Source organism: Diabrotica virgifera, chromosome 1 (genome assembly GCF_917563875.1).
Source record: "Diabrotica virgifera virgifera chromosome 1, PGI_DIABVI_V3a".
In the NCBI taxonomy this organism is placed as follows: Eukaryota; Metazoa; Arthropoda; class Insecta; order Coleoptera; family Chrysomelidae; genus Diabrotica; species Diabrotica virgifera.
This window is the reverse complement of record NC_065443.1, coordinates 93,726,055-93,738,067: the sequence shown is the minus strand read 5'-3', so window position 1 is coordinate 93,738,067 and position 12,013 is coordinate 93,726,055. Positions and strand designations below refer to the sequence as shown.

General features: G+C 34.7%; 1 protein-coding gene across 1 annotated transcript in view; it reads right to left on the bottom strand.

Annotated features, from left to right (window-relative positions):
• LOC126879447 (nose resistant to fluoxetine protein 6-like) overlaps positions 1-12,013 on the bottom strand; it is a 106,693-nt gene that overhangs the window by 75,092 nt on the left and 19,588 nt on the right. Inside the window, exons 3-5 of the mRNA XM_050642466.1 lie at positions 7,936-8,087; positions 7,262-7,500; positions 2,575-2,672 (exon numbers count right to left, since the gene is read on the bottom strand). Coding sequence (XP_050498423.1) covers positions 2,575-2,672; positions 7,262-7,500; positions 7,936-8,087 — 489 coding nt within the window. The remainder of the gene's footprint in view (positions 1-2,574; positions 2,673-7,261; positions 7,501-7,935; positions 8,088-12,013) is intronic.

Genomic DNA, 12,013 nt, shown 5'->3' with positions numbered 1-12,013 from the left:
TAACAAGTCAATCTTTTCGTTCTACATTGACTCCCTATTAAAAAATATCGTTGATGGTGCTTCACTTATTTACAATTCCGATTTCGTTGAAGCTAATAATTTTATGCAATTAAAAAGGTGGCTCAAACGTCATGGACGTCCACAAAAAAAAACAAAAAGGAGTGAGCTGATTGAGAGGTTAGGCATAATTATTTGTTTATCATAAAAATATCTATAATTTTCTGTTCGTATTCATGATGTCAATCGATATTCATGACTTCGAAATCTATTAATTAACAACAATAATATTATTATAGTGTATACCTAATCAATAGATAAAATAGATTATTTAATTTGCTAATTGAGGCCATTTTTTCATTATTTTCGTATTACTTTTTTTCAATAACTATACTTTCTTTTAAATATTATGTTTATATGGGATTAAGTCATAAGTAATTATTGGTGTAAAAATACATTTTTAAATAGCTAATATTTGATGTTTATCAAAAAAATTAGATATTTTAAAAAATTCTATGAAAGTGTACTAACCAAACACACTTTTGGATTTTTTTATATAATCTTTTTGAGAACGATTTCCGGAGTGGAAAAGGAAACGTCAAATATTAGTTATTTCAAAATGCAAGTTTCACTACACCAATAAGAATTGTGGCTTTATTTTATATAAACATAATATATAAATTAAATTAGACAGAAAGCCACAAGAAAGCAGTTTTAGAATTGAAAGCGTTGAAAATGAAAGAGCTCTCATGATCGATTACTTTTGTGACAAATTATCTTTATTCGCATCATTGATTGGTTATCTATTTAAAATATAGTAATGGCCAACCAATTATGTATATGTACATCTATAAAAGTATAGTCTGTCTAGATAGTATCCGGAATTTTATATTTTTCTAATTTTAATAGATTTCCTTTTTGTAACATTTTAAGACAAAAGTAATGCATCAAGTAGGTTGTGCCGATAGTAGGTTACGGACAAAATCGCATGACAACACCATCTGTCAAATATTGTTGTTTGTAAGGAAACGGCATGACAACACCATCTGTCAAATATTGTTGTTTGTAACAGACTTAAGATTTGTGAAATAATGTCGCAAGTAGAAAAAGAAAAATGGTGGAGTATTTGTATAGAAATGGTTTCCAAAACGTTAAAAAATTAGTGCAATTGACTGAACTCGGAAAAAGTGCAGTGTATGAGACAATAAAGAGGATAAAAAATGGCATAGATATGAGACATAGACCAGTTTCGGGTAGACCGCGTAAGATTCGCGGAAACAATTTAAATGCTTTAGTGGCTTTAGGACGACAAAATCCGCGCCTAGGGTTTCGAAAATTAGCAAACAGATTTGGAAATCAACGAAGAATAAAAGTGTGCCCAGAAACTGTCCGCATGTCACTGAAAAAGCAAGGCTACATATCAATGAATCCAAAAAAGATCCCTACAATAACACCTCTGCAAAGGCAACGCAGAATAAATTTTTTGGCAACGTTTTCGAGAAGATAATTTTAATAATGTCTTTATATCTAATGAAAGTTGTTTCCAGCTTGGTGACCGTTAAAATTTACAAATTTCCCACTAAAATAATGACATCATAAATGGTTTTCTTCTTGAAACGGCTCATGTTTTATATCCAGAGGGGTGGCGTTTTCAGCAAGATAATGCAAGATGCCATATTTCTACTTATACTCAAGCTTGGATGCATGACCACGAATTGGCAACAATTCCGTGGCCAGCAGTATCTCCAGATCTTAGCGACATTGAAATCATATGGGGACTGTTGAAGATTGAAGTGGAACGAGCAGCGCCACGTGATAAAGAAGGTTTGATTAGGTCAGTTTTACAGGCCTGGAACACCATTACCGAAAATTATGGCCTTGACCTACTTTCGGGTGTACCTGGACGTTTAGTTAAGTGTTTAAATTTAAATGGTGGTTGCATAAGTAAATGAGATGAATTATTTGTTGAAATTTTATATTTTAAGTGATAGAAATAAATACCCTAAAATTATAATTCTGCTTTCTTTTTTCCGGATACTTTCTAGATGGACTATATAAGTCGCTTTAATATGACAACACTCGTCAACGAATCCAAAAGTTTTTAAGCTATACCTATGTATACTAATCACGGAGTTACGTTTTTTGTGTCATTTCCAACTTAATGCGTTAGAGAGAATTCGATAATCTATGAAGCACTGAAAGAAGGGTTGGCTATGAACTTTATATTCATGTAAGTTTTGTCTTTTTCATCGGCAAGTATGACAGTAATCTCGAAGTTGCGAAGAACTCTTGTGCATTGTTATGTTATAATATGCAGGTACATTATATATGTACATAATATGTTGTACATTATATACAGTCGGAAAAATGAAAGAATACCCATGAACGAACATATAAAACACGCTGTATTTGCCTGTCACCGTGTCACAAAGAAAATTGCCCAGCGCAAGTACATGTAATAATAATTTTTTTGTATGACACGGTGGCAGGAAAATACAGCGTGTTTTATATGTTCGTTCATGGGTATTCTTTCATTTTTCCTACTGTATGTATTACACAATAGAAAAAAATACTTACTGGTTGAAGTGTTTTTATAAAATCCTTCATCTTCCTTATTTTTGTACTCCAGCATTGTGCATAGAAGGACAAAACCCATGTAGGAGAAGAAAGCGATTCTGAAATATAAGCGCAGTGTAGGAAATAAAAATAAAAATTTTAGTAAAAGGGATAACTATTGCATACACGTACTATAAAACAAGTAATTGGACTTCGTAAGTCCTAGGTTTTCACCCAAAGTAGTCGAAATTAGAACTGGAAGTCGATATTTGAACTCTTCGTGTAACTTTGCGTCGACTGATATACGATTTTATCAATTTTGAGTCATTGTTACTAAACTTTAGGTGATCATTGTTTAAACAGAAATGACTTCAAAACCGGAACTAAAGAATTTAAACTCAACTTTTCAATACGCTTCGATTGATGTGTTACATGTAGGTACTATTTCTGCGACTATAATGGCACTTCTGGTTAGAACTTTTTAACCAGAAAATGTTTACATTTGCTCTCATCTTGCTAAGGCACGTCGAATGATATATCGCTTATACTATTTCGGTGACTTTAAAACAGTGCTTACCGTTACAACTCTAATACCGAAAGTCCGATGTCAAATTTCTCATCTTTAATACAATCCTTGGGTTATAAGCTTTCATTAGACAACTCATTTGTCATTATATCTGTATTAAGAACGGAGGAGTTGTATTCGCGCACGGACATAGAGTCATGAAACCGTAAATATATATTTTTGCTCGTCTTGCGAAGGCGCGTCGAATAATATATCACTTGTACTATTCCGGTGACTTTAAAACAGTACTTCTGGTCGCATTTCTAAAACCGGAAGTCCTATGTAAAATTTCTCACCTTTACTACCATCCTTGGATTATAAACTTTTATTCGACACCTCATTTGTCATTCTACCTGGTACAGTGACGGAGGAGTTATATTTTCGATCGGATGGACAGACGGACAGACAGCCTAGGTCAAATTTCTCACCTTTAGTACCATCCTTGGATTATAAGCTTTCATTTGACACCTCATTTGTCATTCTACCTGGTATAATGACGGAGGAGTTGTGTTCACAGACACAGACAGACAGATGGACAGACGGACGTGGATAATTCAAAGTTATCATATTTTTAAAACAATAAAATTAATGTATTAACAACAACCACTTGTATTACGATAAGATCAAAATTTTACAAATGATAAAAAAACTACCAAATGTACTGTTTCCAAAATGATTCATATTTTTTCCATAATCATCACTACGATAATGATTATTAAAACTACAATCTGGTCACAAATGACCAATGGGTAATTTTAATTTAACCTAAATTACTAATGATTCTTAAAACTAAGAGCGTATCCCATAGCGTCTTTTATCTAAACTGAAAAGATAGTGCACTATTCTAGCATGCACATGCGCACAAGCACTATGCTCTGCTTTTTACTAGCAGCTATCACTAAAACTACTTAGTACAAAAGGCTTTGTCCTCTTCAAACTTCTAGTTTGCGCAGTAGTATCGAGGAGCTGGATTGCCTCAATATTCTCGTGCCTATGAAGTCGTTGCTGGTGACTTTCTGCCATCTTCTTAATGAATATATCCATAGTTTCCATTCCTAGGTCCTTATGGAGGTCACTATTTGTTACATACCAAGGAGCATCTACAATTTTCTCAGTATTTTGTTCTGGAATCCTTGTATTATTGTTATATTACTGGGTCTAGTACACCCCCATAAGTCCATACAGGTATCAATATTTGTTTATAAAGTAATAACTTATTGTAGAGTAACATTTTTGGATGTTGTTTTATGTGCTATTAGGTTGAAAACTTAGTTTTTTGCTAGCAGTTGCCGATAGGGCATCCCTGCCATTTCATTCATTGCAATCCGTGACTGTACGCCGGGGTTTGTCCTAGTTGGGTCAGAGAGATCAGCATATGCGTGCCTCCTGATCAGAGACTAATTTGACTAATAAGTTTCGAAACCGGTAAAGGTGCTTGCTGCACTGTCTGATGGAACTGTAATAATGATGCGGCCGTAGTTTCGTGTTGCAACGAAATTGAAAATGTTTATTCATTTTTGATTTACATGTTTACTCTGATTGGAGTACGAAGGGAACCATTCTCGTTGGAACATTACCTCGCTGAGCAGATGGAACGTGAATTATAAATTTTAAAATTCCCTCATCTTCCTTAGTCTCAGCATCCGTTAAGGCTTGCAAATTGTAGAAGCCTCGGAGGTGTTACCAGAGAAGGTTCCCATTGTGTTCAATCGGGTAGGATGTAGACTAACATTTTTGGATGTTGTTTTATGTGCTATTAGATTGAAAACTTAGTTTTTTGCTATAAGTTGCGGCTAGGGCATCCCTACCATTTCGTTCGTTGCAATCCGTGACTGCACGCCGGGGTTTGTCCTAGTTGAGTCAGAGAGAGCAGCATATGTGCCTCCTGATGAAAGACTAATATGTTTCCAAACCGGTAGAGGTGCTTGCTGCACTCTCTGATTGAACTGGAATAATGATGCAACTGTAGTTTCGTGTTGCAACGAAATTGAAAATAGTTATTCATTTTTGATGATAACTTATTATGCATCGATAATATGGAGTTTCTACCAACTAGTTAATACATTTTTTATACATTATATTTAGTTCTTTCCTTTTTTATTGACCTGAGCCGGCCAGCGTAGTTTTGCATCTAATGTTATACCCAAATACTTAGCAGAATCTGCATAATATGGTACTTGGATATTGTTGATTATAACTGGTACATATTGTATTTTTGTGTTGGTGATTCTCCATTTTTGTGCCCATTTATGCATTTAGTTAACTGCTAAACGGTCGTCCCTACTTCTTGGATAGCTGTATCATCAGCAAAGGTAACAACTGTGTTGTATTAGTAGTATGAGATATATCATACGTCTATAGTAGGTATAGGACCGGCCCAACACAGTGTCTTGATGAATACCTGCTCTAATTTCTACTAAGTCTGAAAAACAGTCTTCTTGCTTAATTCTAAAAGGTCGTTCTTTTATGTAAGATTGTAAAAGTTTTGAGTACTGTTTAGGTAAAAAACTTCTTAGTTTATGTATTAAACCTTCATGTCAGGCTTTATCAAAAGGCTGTACAGCATCAAGGAAGACAGTTGAACGTACTTTCTTTTCTTCTAGCGATCTTTCGATAATATTTGAAATTCTGTGCATCCGGTAGATTGTTGAGTGCTTATTTCTAAATCCGAATTGATGTAGGCAACTAGTTGCCTTTCAACTGCAATATGTGAGGTTTCAATCCCCCTTACATTCCAACCACGTAGGAAGAGTCCTGTGTTGCCCTAAGTAATATCCAGGAATATTTGAATATCACAAAATATTATTAAAAATACGTAGTATACAGCGTGTCCCGAAAAGATTGGTCATAAATTATACCACACATTCTGGCGTCAAAAATAGTTCGATTGAACCTAACTTACCTTAGTACAAATGTGCTCATAAAAAAAGTTACAGCCCTTTGAAGTTACAAAATGAAAATCGATTTTTTTCAATATATCGAAAACTATTAGAGATTTTTTATTGAAAATGGACATGATGCATTCTTATGACAGGAATATCTTAAAACAAAATTATAGTGAAATTTGTCCACCCCATAAAAAATTTATGGGGGTTTTGTTCCCTTAAACCCCCCAAACTTTTGTGTACGTTCCAATTAATTCATTATTGTGGTATCATTAGTTCAACATAACGTTTCTAAAACTTTTTTGCCTCTTGGTATTTTTTAGATAAGCCAGTTTTTATCGGGATGCGGCTTCTTTTTTAATATGTTTACATAAAAATTTTATGGGGGTTTTGTTCCTTTAAACCCCCCAAATGTTTGTGTACGTTCCAATTAAACTATTATTGTGGTACCATTAGGTAAACACAGTGTTTTTAAAACTTTTTTGCCTCTTAGTCTTTTTTTGATAAGTCACCTTTTATCGAGATGTTTCTTCTTTCTCAAAATATACCTGATAATGTAAATTATAAATAAATTTTCAGATTATTAACAGCTCTCTATAATCGTACTTAACCATATACAAATATGTGGTGGATTCGACAAATATTCAAAATATCTCGATAAACACTGGCTTATCGAAAAAGTACTAGGAGGCAAAAAGTTTTACAAATATTGTGTTTACCTAATAGTGCAACAATAATAATTTAATTGGAACGTACACAAAAGTTTGGGGGGGTTTAAGGGAACAAACCCCCCATAAAATTTTTATGGGGTGCACAAATTTCACTTTAATTTTTTTTAAGATGCTGCTACTATAAGAATACCACATGTCCATTTTCAATGAAAAATCTCTAAGAGTTTTCGATATATGAAAAAAAATCGATTTTCAGTTTGTAACTTCAAAGGGCTGTAACTTTTTTTTGTGTGCACTATTGTATATGGGTAAGTGAGGTTCAATCAAGCTATTTTTGACCCCAGAATCTGTGGTATAATTTATGACCAATCTTTTCGGGACACCCTGTATAATAATATTCTTCAATATTCAAAGGGTTTTTACTCAAAACATTTTGGTGGCTCAGGCTTGCACACTATTGGCTTATTTAACACTGATAAGGGACTTTTTAATCCGAAAGCGTTCTGTGATGTAATGTAAACCTTATTTAGGGACTTAAATATATCTTTTACAAAGGATCTATTATTTTTTAATAACTTATTACTTACGCAAACAGCCAGTCTCCGGTATCAACTTCATATATAGGATTTACCCTTTTGCAAGCATTAATCTTTACAATTCCTTTAAAACCCAAACTTCTATGCCTTTCATCGATACAGTCATTTAAGTCTTTTCTCAACTTTTCGTTTGTAGAATTGGATATTTTTGTCATTGGACAGGATTTTGGAACACATACAAAAAGGCGTAATAGGTCGTGTCGATAATGTAATTCTGAAGAACTAACTTCCTGAAAGATGCAATCTTTTAAAAAATTAAAGAAGAATAAATATTTGAAATAAAGCAATAATTGAAAACTCTACTATCATTTATAGTCCAGTAACCTTGCATAGCGAGCTGCCCAAAATTTTATTATTGTAACCTTTAGAGGGGGTCAATAGTAATGCAAATTTAAAATCGCGACTGAATTCCGTCGTTGCGATAGCCACCATCTTGATTTTAAGAGAAACCAAGATTGCGGTTTTTGCTCAATACCTCCATCATTTTTCAACTTTTCGACAAAAATTATTAGAAGGCAAAAATGAAGATACAAAGCTAAGATGGAAAATCAGAGCTGATTGTATTGTTGTTTGCATCGTAGTATATAAAGAAATAAACTTTTTAGTCATTATTGAATATAAATTAGATAACATTAAAGACGAAATCATTTTTCTCAGTAACTTACCTTTATAGTCTTCCATATATCCGGTGGATTATTCGGATTTATGGGTGTGAATTCATATGTTATTTCACAGTAAAGAGCTCTATCTTTTAACATCATACACGAATCAAAATCATCAACTTGAAATATATCTGGCATCAATCCATATTCTTCATCTGAAACACAATTTAAAACTTGTACAAAGAGTTGACAGGTAAATTTTTTTATTCAATACACAAATGATAAGTATTTCTAATAAAAACTTCTATAGCCATTCTCCATTTTTTCGAAATATGCCTCCTAGACCTGGATCCCGCGTAAGAAAGAAAAGTTGATTAATAGCAAGCTGAAAATTTGTTAATAGCTTAACGGTGTCTAGTCGGGCAAACTTTGATGCACGGGAACACTGGAACAGGGGAAGTTTTAACTGTGGAGCATGATAAACGTGTCGTCCTGACAAGTTTATGATTGTGAAAAATAGCAAGTTGTTTTTAAGTTTATTTGATAGCCAACGTTATGTAATATATGCGAAAATGTTTGTCCGACAAAAATGTTGGGCATTGTACAATAAATATATTATACACGGCTCACTAAAATAATTAGTTACGCCCCTGTACTACTGATTACTTAAAATTCAAGTAGTATTTATGTAACCTTTCTGGAAACTCCAGGTTATTGTTGAGACTCGCATTTGAACCCCTCGCCGGGGCAGATCGTCAAAAGCTTCCTAACGAGAATCATCTCTAATCTATCGACGCTCCCGCTATTCGTAAAAAAGGCCGCATTTTACCGGCTTTTTTTGCTATCGTTTTATACCGCTCAGATAATTCAATCTGCTCAGTATTATCGACGATGATTTATTTAGCGTATTAGTGAGTGCCTTACAAATGAACCAAATGGATTATGGAATTCAATCAGAGCTCTGATGTGACACGTCATCAAGGAATAAAACTGTAAGTACTCTACATGTATGTGAACATAACTTATTAGTCGTGATACTGTATGCATTTTGAACCATATACCTCTCGTAGCAAATATTCTTTGTGCCATTTATGCAGATAATACTTTAAATTACATATGAAAAATCGTTATCTACCCTTAACCAGCTTACCTATGGGAATATACTCTATAACCGTACAATAAGTATAGGTTACTATTGTTAAGGATACTTTACGTATTGCCTAAACATTTCTGTTCCATCGAGCCGTATCATATTAATTATTTATTAATTAAATCCTCAAGGTCCTTCGTATTTGCATATTTTGATAATCTCTATTCTGAGAATAACGGTTTTTCATTTATAGTGTCTTTCTGTTGCATTTGGAAATTTCCAAGCCACGCCGCCCCGGCACAAAAATAAAATATTCCTCTCTTTCTGCACTCAAATTCTCAGTATTTAACCCAGCACGTCTCTACAATAGCTGGTAGGTTGTTAAGCCCGGTCTACACGTGCAATTTCAGAAACTACTTGCTTTGTTCAAATAAAGGAGTCGTTTTGTTTGTATGAAAAAATATTTGCATATATTACATTATTTTATTTTCGTAAATATATTTTTCTGTTTATAGTATACAAAAAGTGTACTCATTTCTTGGCTGATAGTACGGGTGTTATAATTTTAACATTGTTTGTTCAACCTTTTGATTTAAATTAAATTTATAATTTTGAATCCGATTAAGCCTGGTTCACAGGTTACAAAAATTATTAAAAATAATTTTGTTTTCTTGCATAAATTGTAAGTTTTTGCTACATTTAGCTTCGCTTAAGCTCATTTTACACTTCTAGAAAACTATAGAAAATAAATAATTGTTTTTTCCTTCAATTTAATTAATTTAAATACTTGTTAAGGGTGTCTCACACTTGCTGAAAAATACCCATTTTGGAAAATTGCATATATTTTGAAATTTTATAGTTTTGCATTTCATATACTAATCTGCGCTCATACAGGGTGATACTATTAAGCCAATCTCACACTATTAAACGTGTGATATATAATATATTGTACATATTCTCTCATTTTCGCATCGATTTATAGGTTTAGACATTTGCAAATAATCTATCTAATCTCACATTCTCGCAACATGGCTGACCGATCAAAATATAACCGACAGAGGCTCACCGCAAAACTTGATATAACCAAGTTGGCTGATTCGGTTCCCACAACTCTTAATTCTCTAAACAAATATAAAATTCGTGAAATAATTTCACAACTCAAACATTCTTACGGACTTTTCCGCGATGCTCAAAATGTGCTGGAGACGATCCCCGAGGAACCTACCCCCTCTACTGATTCCTCTGTGGTTTTTGATAAATATTTGGATACAATTTCTCTATTGGAAGAAAGGTTAGAGGTCATTGAAAGTTCTAATGTGACTGCTACCCCCTCCCTCCAATTTGACCCTAATTCTTCTCTAACCTCACAGTCTATGGCTAGGCAACGAACAGTAAACCTCCCTCGTATTCAGTTAAAACCATTTAGTGGCTTAGTTACTGAATACAATTCATTCATTGAGACCTTTGATACAATAATAGGATCTGATACTACATTAAGTGATCTGGAAAAACTCATTTACCTCAAAAGTTTTCTAACTTCCGAGCCTTTGACGCTTCTCGAGCATATCCCACTCACAGGTGACAATTACAAAATAGCCCGGGATAACCTGACACAAAGGTACGCCAACTCTAAATCGCTTATCAAAACTCTCATCTCTCAAATTCTTGATGCGCCTCCTATTTCTGGAAACGCAAATCACTCACAATTAAGAAATTTTCATACGGTCATGTCAAATAATTTCAAGGCCCTATTGAACTTGAATAGGCCCCCTTCAGATCTCTTGCATTTACTTCTCATACATATCGCTACTCAGAAACTCGACGCACCTACCATTAGGGCTCTTGAGTTCCAATCCGGTGGTAGCCAAGCTACCCCTGATTTTGTCCATTTTCTAGGGGAAATCGAGACACGCGTTGTTCATCTTGAGAATATTCAATCTCAATCAAAACCAAAATCGACTACTACTTCCAGACACTCTTTACACCTAGCCTCAGACACTTCTACCAGTAACCTTTCGCCTCGCTTAGGTCCTAAGAAATGTTCCTATTGCAACGACTCTCACTCGATCTACTCTTGTCCTCAGTTCAAGCAGTTGAATTCTAAAGAACGTTTTAGTTTTGTCAAACAAAATAAATTTTGTATTAATTGTCTTGGGTCTCACATGCTCGATCAGTGTAAATCCAAATTCTCTTGCATAGTTTGTAAATCTCGTCATCACACGTTGCTCCATTTCGACAAAACGGGTCATAGTAACCCTTCCGCGGCTGTTGGCCAACACAACTCAAATAATCATAATAAAACCGCTATCTCAAATAACTCCCATACACAGGGTAATTCACAACAGGGGCCCTCACATGTTAGAGCTCCTGAAACGGAAGTTAATCTTCAAAATTCGACTCCACATTCAATGGCTCTATCTGCAGCCTCGCTTGATAATCATTTGGTGTTACTAAGCACACTCCAGGTCTATCTTGTCGCTCCTAGCGGCAAGAGGGTCTTCGCAAAGGCACTTTTAGACTCGGCCTCACAGGTTTCATTTATTAGTGCTGACCTCGTAAAGGAACTGTCACTCACCACTAGAGATGGAAAATTACGGGTCAACGGAATTAACTCCACCTCATCCTCGTCTCAATCTATTGTAGATACAACAATTTTCGCTGTCGCTAACGACGTTCCTTTTGACATCTCGTGCTCTGTACTCCCAAAGATAACAAATCCGCTTCCTCAAATTTCTATTTTAGCGAGCAAACTAAACATACCCTCAGAGATACCATTAGGTGATCCGATGTTCCATGTAACATCCCCAATTGGTATCCTGCTCGGTGCAGACCTGTATAACGATATCATTCAACCTGAAATAATTCGTTTGGGAAAAGGTCTTCCCGTTCTTCAACGCACTCTACTCGGGTACACGATATCAGGGTCAGTTCCAGACCTTGCTCTTAAGTCGAAAAATACTAAAAAGGCTTTGGAATTTTATTCAAACTCTCTCGTTACTTGTTGTTCTCATAACACTCCTTCCGCCGTAAATGAGCCGGTAGTGTCCAACG